General features: G+C 48.0%; 1 protein-coding gene across 2 annotated transcripts; it reads left to right on the top strand.

The window, feature by feature from the left end:
• The first annotated feature begins 296 nt into the window (after nucleotides 1-296).
• On the top strand, nucleotides 297-13,140 carry FAM187B (family with sequence similarity 187 member B). Of its 2 annotated transcripts, none has more exons than XM_058279233.1 (2): nucleotides 297-1,006; nucleotides 12,739-13,140. In XM_058279233.1, exons 1-2 carry the CDS (start codon nucleotides 297-299, stop codon nucleotides 13,109-13,111), a joined length of 1,083 nt encoding a protein of 360 aa, XP_058135216.1. In that variant the 3' UTR covers nucleotides 13,112-13,140. The 2 variants fall into 2 exon arrangements, with proteins under 2 accessions (XP_058135216.1, XP_004481770.1); XM_004481713.4 differs by lacking the exon at nucleotides 297-1,006 and adding an exon at nucleotides 9,740-10,559.
• The last annotated feature ends 1,710 nt before the right edge of the window (nucleotides 13,141-14,850 follow it).

The raw sequence follows: 14,850 nt of genomic DNA, 5'->3' as shown, positions 1-14,850 counted from the left end.
CCTTTCCTAAGGGTATGAAGCCATTTGTCCCCTACTACCATTGTATATTGGATATGTAAAGGGCAAGTAATTTAATTCACTTGATCTGACTTAGGTTCACTCAGTTTACTTCCTGCCCAGCTCCTATGGACATTTGAGTCTGTGACACTTTACACCAAGCTATCTGACAGCATGGACTGAAGTGAAGTTCAGTGGACCAAGGTTCCTTCCACTGCCAGGACCGAGACCTGGGTTCCGCGAGTGACTTCACAATACCCGCGATGGTTCCTAGCTTCCTGTTGCAGCTCCGGTCTGCTATGTTGGCTACCCTGTTGCTGCTTAGCATTTCTTTCCCCATTCTGGGGGCACAGATATTAATCAACTGTACCCATAAGAGTCTCTGCCAGCGGGCCCTACTCTCAGGCAATGATATTGTTCTGCAGTGTGACCATCCCAGGGCCCTCTGGTATTTCTCTTCCATCCTGGGGGAGGTGGCCTTCCCCCTCTCCTCAATGTCTAACATAAAGGAATTGCCTGGGGGCAGCCTCCAGCTGACCAACCCCCAGCCCTCCCAGACAGGCCTCTACCGCTGCCAGGACAGCAGCGGTGCCCTCCTGGTGCAGTTCAAGATTGACTTCCAGGACGCCACCACCCTACACATCACGCACAAAGGCCTGGGCCAGGAGCCCCTGGAGAACGAGACACTGAACCCGGGCAGTGGGCAGCTCATCTTCACCCGCTGGGAGCCCTGGCAGGACTGTAACCGCTGCGGGGCACCGGGTGAGCGCAAACGCCTGGGCTACTGCTACATCGAGGAGCCCCCGGAGGAACCCAGGCCCTGCTGGCTCCACCTGAGAGAGGTGGAGGCGCGGTCCAGCCGCATGCGTCCCGAGCTGCAGGTGGAAGCCTGCTTTGTGCTCTGTGACCAAGTCAAGGAAACCAACCAGCCATTCTTCATCTTTGACCTTCACCAGCTGGGCCAACCGACCAACATGTGGCTCACCTGCCCCTTGGCCTCCATCTACAGGTGACAGGACCAGGCCATCAGCCCTGCCTTTGGCCCTCCCCCAAGCTTTATGTCCTTTGCCCATGTCAGTTGGAGGTTAACTTCCCTCTCCCCCACCCCGCCGGTGGGCTCTGTCTCCAGCCCATGAGACGTCATGGTTAGCCTGGGCAGAAAGCAATCCCTTCTCTGGCTTATCCAGGTGTTCATTCAGCAAGAAAACCCTGGTGTCCACTCTGAGCCTGCCCTGGGCAGGGGATGTTGGGGACATAGTGGTGGCCATCAGAGACCCAGTCTCTGCCCTCACAGGCTTTTGATATTCATGGGGAGACCCAATGGAAAACGTAGAGCCCAAGCCTCCCTGGCCTGTGCTCATGCCAGCATAGACCCCAGGTGGTTTCTGCATCCTGACTGGCCTCGGACTGATATAGTTGGTCTATCCTTCCTTGCACCAATGCCACAGTCTAAATTATTATACTTTTAAAATGTCGTGATACCTGATAGCATCAGTCTTCCAAATTTGTTCTTCAAGATTGTCTATTCTTTTACTTTATTTATTTATTTTACTTGAGAAGTTGTCAGTTAACAAATAATCATGCCTACCATACAGGATTCTCATACATCTCACCATCACCAACACCTTACATTGTTATCACACATTTCTTACAAGTGATGAAAGAACATCTCCATAGTATTACCGCTGTCTGCACTCCATAGCTTATATTTGGTGTATTTTCCCCACAAACCATCCTATGGGATTGTCTATTCTTGGTCCTTTGCATTTGCACAAAAATTTTGGAATCAGCTTATAATTTTCACCATGAAAAATCGTTTTTTTAAAAATTGGGACTTCATTGAATCTAAAGGAAATTTGGGGAGATTCAGTATATCACAATATTTAGTCTTCTAATTCATGCACATGTTAAACACTTCCATTATTTAGGCATTCTTTAATTCCTCTCAGCAATGTTCAATTATTAATGTAGAGGTGTGGCACATTCTTTTGGTATTTAAAACTTTTAAAAAACTTCTGGTAAAATATACAAGAAAAAAATAATTTAACCACTTTTAAGTAAACAATTCTGTCACATTAAGTACATCGACAATATTGTATAGCTTTCACCACTATTTCCAGAACATTTTCATCATCCCAAATGGAAAGTCATACCCTTTAAGTAATAACTCCCCCTTTCACCCTACCCTTACTCCTGATAACTATTCTGCTATCTCTATGAATTTTCTTATTCTAAGTATTTCATATGAGAGAAATCATACAATATTTGTTATTTTGTGTCTAATTTATTTCATTCAACATACTGTCATCAAGATTCATCCATGTTATAGCATGTACTAGAAGTTCATTTCTTTTTACAGCTGAATTATATTCCATTGTATGGATAGACCACATTTTGTTTATCCATTTATCTATCGGTGGACACTTGGATTGCCTCCACATTTTGGCTGTTGTGAATAGTGCTGTAATGAACATTGGTGTACAAATATCTTTTCAAATCCCTGCTGTAAACTCTTTTGGATAGATACTAAGAAGTGGAATTACTGGATTATATGGTAATTCTATACTTAACTTTTGGAGGAACAACTAAACTTTTTCACAGCAGCTGCACCATTTTCCATTCCCACCGACAACGTGTGAAGATTCTAATTTCTCCACATCCTCGCCAATCTTGTTTTTTTCCACCTTTTAAAATAATAGCCATCCTAATGAGTAGTATCTCATTGTCATTTTGATTTGCATTTTCCTAATGACTAATGATATTGAGCATTTTTTCACATGCTTATTCGCCATTTGCATATCTTCTTTTTTCTAATTAGAGATGTTCTGGGTTTACAAAACAATCATGTATAAAATACAGGATTCCCATATACCTCCCTATTATCAACACCTTGCATTGGTGTCGTACATTTGTTACAACTGATGAAAGCACTTTTTGTAATTGTAATTCTAATATTAATTATAGCCCATAGCTTAATTTAGGGTTCACTTAACTTAGGGTATATGGTAGTTCTGTATTTAGTTTTCTGAGGAACTGCCAAACTGCCTTCCACAGTGGCTACACTTTACATTGCTAAAAGCAAGGAATGAGGGTTCCTATTTCTTCAACACTTGTAATTTTCCATTTTATTTAAACAGTAACCATTCTAATGGGTGTGAAATGATACCTCATTGTAGTTTTGATTTTCATTTCCCTCATGGCTAATGATGTTAAGGACCTTTCCATGTGCTTTTTGGCCATTTATATATCTTCTTTGGAGAAATATCTATACAGGTCCTTTGGCCATTTTAAAATTTGGTTGTTAGTCTTTTTGCTGTTGAGTTATAGATTCATTATATATTCTGGATATTAAACCCTTAGCAGATCTATGGTTTCCAAATATTTTCACCCTTTCTCCAGGTTGTTTCACTATCTTGAAAATGTTCTTTGATGTACAGAAGTTTTTAATTTTGATGAAATCCAGTTTATCTATTTTTTCTTTTGTTGCCTATACTTTTGGTGTAAAAATCTAAGAATTCTTTTCCTAACCCAAGGTCTTGAAGGTGTTTTCTTATGTGGTTGGGTTTTTTTTTTTTTTTGGTAAGAGTTTTATATTTAGGTTGTTGATCCATTTTGAATTAATGTTTTGTATATGGTGAGAGGTAGAGGGCTAAATTCATTGTTTTGCATGTGGATTTCCTGTTGTCCCAGCACCATTTATTGATGAGACCATTCTATCCTCCTTGAAGGGACTGGGTGCCCTTGTTGAAAATCAATTGGCCATGGATGTGTGGGTTGATTCTGAACTCTCAATTCTATTCCATTAGTCTATATGTTGCATACTTTTCATTATATTTATTCCCAGTTATTTGTTGTTTTTCATGCTATCATAAATTGTCTTTTGTATTTTTATTTTTTAGGAAGTAATAGGAATTGAACCAAGGACCTTGTATATGGGAAGCAGGTGCTCAGCCACTGAGCTACATCCACTCTCCAGAAATTGTCTTTTAAATTTCCTTTTCTAATTTTTGTTGCTGGTATATAAAAATACATTTGATATTTGTATATGAACTATTATACATAATTATTTTGCTAAATTTACTTTCCTCCAGTAAAATACTGAATGGAAAAATTGATGGCAGATGTGCTTGTCTTGTTCTTCATATTTCACAAGTATGTGTAATTTTGCTCTAGGCTTTTAGAAATACATTATCAAATTAAGAAAATTCCTTTTTATTCCTAGTTTGCCAATAGTTTTGATGCAGGGATGAATGTTCATTTTTATCCAATGCTTTTCTGTGTCTACTGAAATGATAATACGGTTTTTCTTCTTTAGTTAATGTGTAAATTACATTAATATTCAAATGTAAACCCAACCTTGCCTTCCTGGTCATGAGGCTTATTTTTTTTATTTATCATTAGAGTCAATTTGCTAATCTTTTGATTAGGACTTTGTGTCCATGGGTAAGAAAGAGATAAATGTTTAGAAGAATTCATTGGTAAAAGCTTCTAGGGAACTATACAGACTTTTTTTTCTTGTGCCAGTGCTGTTGGGTTTTTCAGTGAATTTATCTATTTATCTAAATTTTTAGAAGTTTTGGCTAAAAGTTGTTTGCAGTATCCTCTCATTGTCTTTTTATTCCTATATGATCTGTAGCTATGTCTCTTTTTTCCTTGCTGATATTAGTTACTTGGGCCTTTTCTTTTTTCTCAATCATCTTGCTAAGGCTTTATCAACCTCACTTATCCCTTCAAAGAACTAACATTTGATTTGTTGATTTTCTTCATTTTGTTTTTTATTTCTTTGACTTTTGGTCTTTATTATATCCTTTTTCTATGTTATTTGAGGTTACCTTACTTTTCTTTTCCTAACTTCTTTTTTTTCCCCTAACTTCTTGAGAAATTTTGTCTTAAAAAAATTTTTTTTCTTTCTTTTTCTTTACCAAAACATATATTTAGGCTATAAATTTTGCCCAAGGTTCAACTTACTGGATTTCCACAAGTTTTGATAAGTTATATTTTCATCTTTAATCAGTTAAAATATGTTCTACTTTCAATTATGATTTCTCTTTTAACACACTGATTATTTAGAAGTTTCATGGACTAATTTTCAAGCATCTGGGAATTTTCTTGATAACTTTTTATTATTAATTTCTAGCTTAATTACACTGACCAAAAAGCATGGTTTCATTCCTTTAGCATTTATTAAGACTTGTTTTAGGGCCCAGAATATGACCAATTACTGATATATTTGGATTAAAATCTACCATCTTTCTATTTGCTTTAAATTTGTTCTATCTTTTCTTTGGTCCTTTTCCCCCCTCTTTTCTTGCTTTTGGATGAATCAAGTATATTTTAAATTATGTTAATTCTATCATCTATTAGCTTATTAGGTATAGCATTTTTTTTTATTCTTTCAATATTTACTCTAGAGATTAAAACATTAACTCTCAACTCATCATAATAGAATGTAAATTTATACTTTTATCACTTCCCGTATAATGCATAGACCTTGCCACCCTTTCATTCAATTTATTTCCTTTCCATCTGTTGTGCTATTGTCATGTGTTTTCATTTTACATATATTTTGAAGTCCAGAAAACATTATTTTTAAAGCAGTATTAATTTGGTTTACCCTCATATTTCTCCTTCTGGTGCTTTTCATTCCTGCATTACCTCACTTCAATTTGGTGTTTTTCTACTTCCTAGAAGTTCTCTTTAGTATCATTTTTAGTGTACTTTTTTTTTTTTTTATTTAATTCCCCTCCCCTCCCCCAGTTGTCTGTTTTCTGTGTCTTTTTGCTGTGTCTTGTTTCTTTGTCCGCTTCTGTTGTCGTCAGCGGCACGGGAAGTGTGGTGCCGTGCGGTGCCATTCCTCGGCAGGCTGCTCCCTCCTTCGCGCTGGGCGGCTCTCCTTATGGGTGCACTCCTTGCGCGTGGGGCTCCCCTACGCGGGGGACACCCCTGTGTGGCACGGCACTCCTTGCGCACATCAGCACTGCGCATGGGCCAGCTCCACACGGGTCAAGGAGGCCCGGGGCTTGAACCGCGGACCTCCCATGTGGTAGACGGACGCCCTAACCACTGGGCCAAAGTCCGTTTCCCATTTTTAGTGTTCTTTACTGTGGTGAAGTCTCTTAGTTTTACTCTGTGTAGAGAATTGCCTTTTGTGTGCGTGTGTGTGCTTTGACAATGTCTTTCCATCATCCTCTAGCTTCTATTACTTCTATTTAAGTCTTATGGTTGTTGCTTTGAAAGTAATGTGTCTTTTTTCTCCTCCAGCCATTTTTAAGATTTCCTATTTCATTTTCAGCAGTTTTCCTATAAAGTGCCTAAGTTTGGTTTTCTTTATACTATGATGTTTGGAGTTCAAAGATCTTTTTTTTGAATTTGTGTCTTGATGTCCTTCATTAGTTTTGGAAAGGCTCTATCTTGGTAGGCTATAAACATTGATTTTTGTCTCCCTGGCTTTGCGACACTTCTGTGAGCTCCATTTAAGGTGCTTTCCATTTAGTTTTGTATAGCAAAGAATGAGCCTTACTCAAAGAGAGGCCTGGCCTTTGCTCTGGACTCTTGGGAGGTGTTCTCTAAGCCTTTGGAATGTCTTGCCTGATAAGAGTGTGCTTGTTTACCTGAAGCTCTGGGACCCGCTGAATCGTTTGGTTATGTGATTTAGCTTTGGACCCCATGGTATCAGCCCGATGTCTGGAAGGGCTGGAGACAAAGTTCAGCGATGCCAGCGGTCAACCATGTTCATACGATCAAGGCCCAGGAAAAACTCTGGACACCAAGGCCTGGGTGAGTGTCCCTCATTGACAATACTTCATGTATATTGACATATGTCATTGCCAGAAAAGTTAGTGCTGCCCATGACTCAACTGAAAAAGGACAGCTGGAGGCTTCATGCTTGGAAATTTCCTGGACTCTGGCCCATGCGTTTTTCCCCTTGGCTGATTTTAATGTGTATTCTTTTGCTATAATAGACCATAACTGTGAGCATAACAGCTTTTGGTGAATTCTTCAAGTCCTTCTAGTCTTTTATTGAACCTGAGGTTAGTCTTAGGGATCCTCGAACTTGCAATTGGTATCTGGAATAGGGGTGGTTTGGGGGACTCCCCAACACAGAGCTGGTGTCAGAAGTGAGGGTGGTCTTTTAGATTATTTCCTAGCTTTGTAGGTTTCTTGGCATTTTGCCTCATGAGCTTAGGATTCTGCAAAAACCTTGAGGGAAAGGGAAAAAAGCTTCTTAGACTGTTGGGGTTTAGCCACCTCTATGTGATTCTCTTTTCTCTGGGATCTTGATTCCTCAAGATTCTACATTCTTAGTAGGTCCTGAACTCCATTTTTTGTCTCCCCTACACCATGAAATTGCCGGAAACTCTAAGCATAAAGGTTGTGATTGACCTTTATGTCCTGGGATGGACTAGACTCAGTAAATGCCTCAAAGGGAAAAAAGTAAAAATGTGAATCTGGTTCAGTTTAATGAGTTTCCATTCTGTCCGATATCTGGCCCCTCAGACCCTAGCTGCCTTGATTGCTTTAGGAAGCCTCCAGGTGGCTGTTTTGTTGTTGTTGTTGTTGTTGTTTGTTGTTGTATCTGACCGTAATAGCTTATCACCAAGAGGGCTGCTTACTGCTACCCAATTGTAGCAGTAAACAGGACCGTTATCCAAATTGTTTAAAGACTAGCAAGGAATCTGTTCTCACAGGAGAACTCTTAGTTTTACAAGTTGGTCACTAATTATTCTAAAATATTTACTATTTTCATTTAAATATCTAAAATATGCTAAAAAGCAAACATTTCTCCAGGCTGGATCCAGCCAGTTTGTGAAAGTTGGAAATAGGCTTTCTTGCAGTCTCCCCACAACATTCCTTACCTGTCTAGTAAAGATTTCCTGGGCTGGGGGAAGAGAGACAGACAGGAAGGGCGATGGAGGAGAAGCACTAGGGGGATAGGTGTGAGGGCGCCTCTGGTGAGGGACTTCACAGGCTCCTGGAAGCAGATGAGAACCCTAGGTGGCTTTGTGACTCACTCGCCACTCCCAGGGTGGGGGTGGCAGCAAAACACCATAGAAGCAACCATAGAAGTGAGAGTCCACGCTTCTGCCATAGCGAGCTGCAGGGCAGGAGCGTGGACCAGGAGCCCCCAGTCACAGGGAGCCAGTAGAGGTGAGGGCAGGGCATCCTGGCAGAAACCCAGGTGAGCCTCTGACCTCCCCTGGCCCCGGTCTCTCCCTGGCCCACTCCTCCTCAGCCACACTGGCCTCCATGCCCTTTAATGCACTAATCAGGCAGCTAAGTCAGGGTCTGGCCCTCTCCTGGAAAAACTCTTCCCTCCCATACCTCCTCGTCTCACTCCAGTAGATGTTTGTTGAAACCTCATCTTTCCAGACAGCCCCAGAGAGGCCTGGTCCACCTCCTTCCAATGGTTCACACCCACACATCACACTTTCATGTCCTGCCCTGTTTTTATCTGTAGTAATTACCACAATTTGACATTACATATTATGTATTTATTACCTCTCCCATTAGAACAGGGGTTCTTAACCTTTTTGTTCCACGGACCTCTTTGCCAGTCCACACCTACTGTGTATTATTTAATAGATACAGCACACCTGCACCAACACATCCCCACAAGAGTGCTTTTTGAATCCCAATTCAAGCTCATGGACCCCTTGTTAAGAACCCATGCACTAGAAGGGAAGCTCAAGGAAAGCAGCGGCTTTGTCTAATCTCTTCTCTGCTGTGATCAGAATAATGCCTTGTGCTTAGGAAATAGTAAAATCTGTGGCATGAATGATAGATGTTCAAGCCTGTACAATAATTATCTTTAATTTTAGGGCTGAGAAGCAGTTTCTGGAAGGGGTGGAAAGGATGTAACTGAGAAAAATATTTAATCATTTGTTTAAAATGAATTGAGTCATGCAGATATTTGGAGGGAGAGCCAGGGATCAGCGTGTGCAAAGGTCCTGAGGTAGGAGCCCTGCCAGTGCTTGCCTGAAGAGTTCAGGGAAGAGCAAGAGGGCCAGTGTAGCTGGAGAGGGGGGACTGAGTGGAAGAAGGGTAAGAGGTCAGAACAATAACCAGAGAGGCAGAATTGTTGACTACTTTATCCTCAGTGCCAAGAAGCGCGCCAGAACAGAAGAGGGGTTCAGAAGAAATGTGCCAGACAAGTCACACCTGATGCTTTACTGCTCTAGGAGCATGCAGAGAATGTGAACTCACTCTCTGGGAAAACAGAGGGTAGGCAAAAAAAAACCCAACTAGACAATTTAGGTTTCCTCTGCCCTAGCAGAACGGCGGGTCTGCAGTAGAAATCAACTTGTCTCAGAGGCAAAGAGGATTGGGAAGTGGACTTGGTCCAGTGGTTAGGGCATCCGCCTACCACATGGGAGGTCCGCAGTTCAAACCCAGGTCCTCCTTGACCCGTGTGGAGCTGGGCCATGCGCAGTGCTGATGCGCGCAAGGAGTGCCCTGCCACGCAGGGGTGTCCCCCATGTAGGGGAGCCCCATGCGCAAGGAGTGCGCCCCCTAAGGAGAGCCGCCCGGCGTGAAAGAAAGTGCAGCCTGCCTAAGAATGGCACTGCCCACACAGAGAGCTGACACAACAAGATGATGCAACAAAAAGAAACACAGATACCCGATGCTGCTGATAAGGATAAAAGTGGTCACAGAAGAACACAGTGAATGGACACAGAGAGCAGCCAACTGGGGGGGTGGGAAGGGGAGAGAAATAAATGAAAAAAAAAGAAGCAAAGAGGGTGGTGCCCTCCTGCACCTGGGCCCAGGGCTGAGGCTGAATTCCATGGGTGACCTCACAATGTCCTGGCTGATGCCCGGCCCCTTCTGGAGCCTCAGTCCACCATGCTGACCACGCTGGGGCTGCTGCTGAGCCTCGCTCTCCCCCTGCTGGGGTTCCACATGTCCATCAGCTGCCCCGAAGGCCAGCAGTGCCAGCGGGCTCTGCTCTCGGGCAACGATGTCCTCCTGAACTGCGTCTCCCCTGGGGCGTACTGGGACTACCTCCTTCTGCAGGAGCCCATCCTGATCACCCCCATTTACAACGTCTCCATATTCTTCAACGTAGAAACGCGGCCCGAGGGCAGCCTTCTCATTAAAAACCCGCGGCCCTCCCAGACGGGCCTCTACCGCTGCCACAACGAGAGCGGTGCCCTCCGGGTGCAGTTCGAGATTGACTTCCAGGATGCCACCACCCTGCACATCACGCACAGGGGCCTGGGCCAGGAGCCCCTGGAGAATGAGACGCTGAACCTGAACAGAGGGCAGTTCATCTTCACCCGCTGGGAGCCCTGGCAGGACTGTAACCGCTGCGGGGCGCTGCCGGGTGAGCGCAAACGCCTGGGCTTCTGCTATATCTGGGAGCCCCTGGAGGAACCCAGGCCCTGTTTTAGCTACCTGATGGAGGTGAGGATGCGGACCATGCGCATGCGGCCCGAGCTGCAGGTGGAAGCCTGTCAGGTGCCCTGCAAAAAGGACAGGCCATTCAATTACATCCTCTTTGAGAGCTTCGAGCTCAATGAAGAGTCTCTGTGGCTCACCTGCCCTGAAGGATCCATCTACAGGTGACAGAACCCAGCGGCATCCCTCCCCTGGTCCCGGCCCAGGCTCCTCTCCAGCTTGGGAGCCTCACAGTCAATCCGTGCAGGATGGGAGGGACGTAAGTGGGTTGGCCTTACATAGCATGCGTAGAGCAAGGACTGCGGGCTCGCCGTGAAGGCTGAGCTACACGCCCGGGCTTGTGTGGGGCAATGCCAAGGCCACGGCAGAAGCTCCAGGCTACACACTCCAGAAGTCCAAGATGAAGGTCAGGGGGAGGCAGGTCAGAGTGTCCAGAGCTGTGAGGAGGGAAAGGCCCAGGCAGAGGGATTGAGGATATGATGGGAGGAGCCCTGGCAGTCACAGGGCTCCCAGAGGGACAGGTCTCATCCCCGGACTGACATCCCTGGGGTGCCAGCCAGAGCTTTCTAACCACCTGGCCGGGCTTGCGTCGCGGATCTCACACTCTTGGTCTCGTCTTCCTGTCTCGGGTCCTTGGAAAGTCTCCCCACCCCTTCCAAACCAGTCATGAGCAACAGAACCATCCATGGGTGCTGAGCTTGCGCAGCTGGCAGACCCTGGGCAGGCTCTCTTCATGGGCAGCGTTCTCTTGCCTGCCGCAGGAGCTGTGGACTCTGAGGAGGCCCAGTTTACAGATGGGGAAGCTGCAGCTTAGAGTGTCCTTGCCCAGGGATCCATGGTGCGTGGTGGCAGCAGGCGGCCCCACGCTCACGTGCTTGGCCGTGGGGTCCCCCTTCCTCTCCTTGTCCATGCACCCACGGCGGCGCCGCACTCACACGGGTGCTGGTAAGGGAGAGCCAGCAAGGCCTCAGGCCTCTGCATCGGTGGGCTCTGCGGCCCTCGGGCCTCACCACACCCCACCCCACCCCGTCCCCCTCTTCTCCCCCCTCCCGCACCCCGACTCTCTTTCTCTTGTTTATTCCAGCTGTGACTTGTATCCCTCTCTCCCTTCCTCCTGCTTCCTAAGAAAAACCCAGTTCAGAAGGGCAGGACGCTGCCCTGTCTATGCTGGGATTTTTCTTCCGTGTCTTTTGCCAGACAAGGAGTCCCGGATGCCCAGTGCCAGCCACAGTGAACTGGAGACAATTCTCGGGGGTCCCGAGGGCTCCGGAGTCACCCCCGGCCCCAGGGGTTGAGGGGACTGGAGCTGCCTGTGGAGGTTTCTGTCTGGAGCACTGGAGTCAGCCGGGCCTGGGTTCTAATCCCAGCTCTGCCTCTTTCCAGCTGCGTGACCTTGGCCCTGTGGGTTCCCTCTGCTTCTGGGGGAATGGGAGTCTCCCTCGCCCCGGCCGTGCGGTCATGGTGACGTTTACAGGTTGGCGCCCACGGCACTAAGCTGCTGGCCACCGTTTCCGTGAGGTGACCGCAGGCCTGCTCGCGGCGTTAGCTGACATCTGTTGCGTGTCCCCTCCTCTCGGCCACGCTGAGCGTATTAGGTGCCTGACTCGGGGGTTCACTGAGCATTTACGGGCCAGGCGCTGCTCTAGGCACCGGAATACAGCGAGGAACAAAGAAGTCCCGTACATGAACGACGTATGTGGTATTTTAGATGGGTGGGGGGTCGGGAGGGGAGATTAAATTGTTTAATATGAGCGTCGGGGAAGGCCTCTCTCTGCGAGGGTGCAGGCAAAGACTAAAGGAGGTGAGGGGGCCGTGTAGATGGGGTGGGGGGTGGAGGTGGGGGGGGGAGCGGCCAGGCAGGGGCACGACCGGGGCAAAGACCCTGGGGCAGGACCGTGCCCAGCATGTCTGAGGACCGTCTAAGAGGTGGAGGTGCCTGGGGCAGAGTGAGGGGGGGTAGGTAAGACCAGGCAGCTGGGGGGTGGGTGGGTGGGGCATATGTCCATGAAGCATTTCAGGAGTGCTTCACGAATTCCTCCAAACCACCCTGTGAGGTAGAGGCCATCATTGCATCGCCGCTTTTCGGATGAAATGGCAGCTGAGAGAGCTAGCAGCATTTGCCCAGTTCTCCCTGCCAGGAAGGTGGCGCTCTGAGAGCCCCCAGCCTCGCTGCCCACCCCCGTGCCCGCTTTAAAGGCGGGTGGTGCTCCACTGGAGGCAGGGCTGGGTGGCACTCGCTGTTCTCCAGGAGGAAGGCGGCACTGTCCCCACCGCTCTGTAGAGGCCGGTTCCCCGTCCCCCCTTCTCCCTGAAACCCTGCAGCCAACCTTGTCCTCCTTGCAGGCCCACCTACTGGGAGGCCAACGGCACCCTCCTGACCTGGCAGAGCCAGCTCTCGGGCGAGGACTTCAGCAACGTCCTGGACCCTACCAACGGGGGCATGCGGCTGCAGATCTTCCAGCCGGCGATTTACAGGTGCTTCGTGCAGCAGGAGCTCATGGCTCGATTCAACCCTCTGACCCCTCCAGAGATGTGGACATTGCAGAGAGATGAGCAGGAGGCCGGGGAGGGCCAGAACGGGAAGGCCGGCGTCGTGCTCAAGGGGCTGACTCTCGCGCTGCTGGCGGGCACGGTGCTGGTCCTGGCCGCAGTGCTGCTCAAGTTCCTCCGCCCTTCCTGGGGCAAAAGAAGTGAGCGGGTGCTGCTGGTGAAATAAAGCTGGCCTCAGGGCCCCGGTGGACCTGGCCTCCTGCTCCTTCACTGCTTCAGCTGGCCCTTCTGGGGCACCCGCGCCACCCCGGGCTCTGAGATGCTGTGCAAAGCCGTTGAGCTCTGCCCTGGACCGGGTCCTGCTCTGTGAACTCCTTAATAATTCCCATGCCACAGATGAGAAAACCGAGGCAGGACCACGCATGGATTTTAAAGCCAGGTTGCCTGGCTCAAGCCCTGTGCTCCTCGAAGGAAGGGGGGGAGATAGGATGAGGGCCTCCTCCAGGTGAGTCCCCAAGTGTGGTAAACTGTAGCCGCCTCCCACACCCCACTCCCCCAAAGTTAAAGACAGATGGGGGATGGGAGCACGTAAGCCCCAGACCCCTAGATCTGCACCGGGTCACTGGCTTTCCCCGCCCTCCTTTGCCCTGTTGGCCCCAGTCGTACCCTGTGCATTTGGGCTGTGGCACATCTCGGTAAGTCAGAAGGTGACGCGCATCCCCACCCCTGCTGCTGCTGCGGAGAGAGCCCGAGAAGGGGAGACAGGCCCCTCCATGGGAGCAAGGCACCAGCCTGGCCCAGCCAGCCCATGGGAATCAGCAGGCCTGGCTCTTCCCAGAAATTATATGTGCTGTCTAGCAGAGTGCAAGAGTAAGAAATAAAATATTAATGCCTTTTAAATTTCATCACCCTAATAGGCCACTGTGAGGCATCGACAGGACACATCTGAAACTCTCCCAGAACAGAACTTCTGCCCCTGAGGGCAGAGGGCAGAGCTCACCCCTCCCCAGAGCAGACACTGTTGACAAAGCGCTTCCCGGCTTCTCCTCCCAGAGACTCAAAGATCCCTGCAGAATGAGCGAGTGTTCATTGAGAGCTAAAGGGGTTCGTTGGGAAGCAGGGGCAGATAATAACGGGAGTAACAATAGTGAGCAGTTTTGAACCTCCTGGGGTGGTGGGAACTCACCTCCTCTAGGATTACATCCTTCAAGTCCCGGTGAGGCTGGCATTTCGATAGCCTCATTTTGCAGCTGAGCCTGGAGGGCTCAAGCAACCTGCCCCAGGTAACAGCGAGTTGGGAAGGCGTCAGTGATGAAAGTGAAAGGAGGGCTCTGGAGGGCCCCCTCTCTGACCTGCTCCAGGAACGACCCCCACCCCCATCCCACCCCAGTTTCCGGCATTCGCAGCCGCCCCTGTTGTGCAATAGCTGGAGGTGGAGCGGCCAGAGCCAAGCACAGGCTGGGAGCCAGGGCCCATCTGCACAGCTCTGAAGGCCCCACGACCCCTAAGTGCCCACTGTTACAGACAGACCCTAAGGTGACCCCCAGTGACTCCCCCCTCCTGGTGTCCCTCCCTTGAGGGATCCATTCCCTGTAAGTGCTCGGGAGACCTGTGACTTGCTTCTGACCACTGACTATGGCAAAGGTGTGGGACGCTGCTCATCAGTAGCTTATGTTGTGTAAGATTCTGAGCAGGCTAGAGCAAGGAATTCTCCTTGCTGGCTTGATGACACCAGCTGCTATGTTGAGGAAGCTGTGGGTAGCCTCTAGGAGGTATATGTGGCCTCTAGGACCTGAGGGTGGCCTGCAGTTGACAGCCCCCACAAAGCTTGGGGCACTTAGCCACACAGCTACAGGAAAAAAAATTCTGGCAAGAGTTAAGATGCAGATTCTTCCCCAGTTAATGAAAACAGCCTGGTCAGCACCTTGAGTGCAGCTTCACGAGACCCAGCAAAGCCATGTCCTG

This window comes from Dasypus novemcinctus, chromosome 18 (assembly GCF_030445035.2).
Source record: "Dasypus novemcinctus isolate mDasNov1 chromosome 18, mDasNov1.1.hap2, whole genome shotgun sequence".
NCBI lineage: Eukaryota > Metazoa > Chordata > Mammalia > Cingulata > Dasypodidae > Dasypus > Dasypus novemcinctus.
The sequence above is the reverse complement of the archived record's forward strand: the minus strand, read 5'-3'. Positions and strand labels throughout refer to the sequence as shown.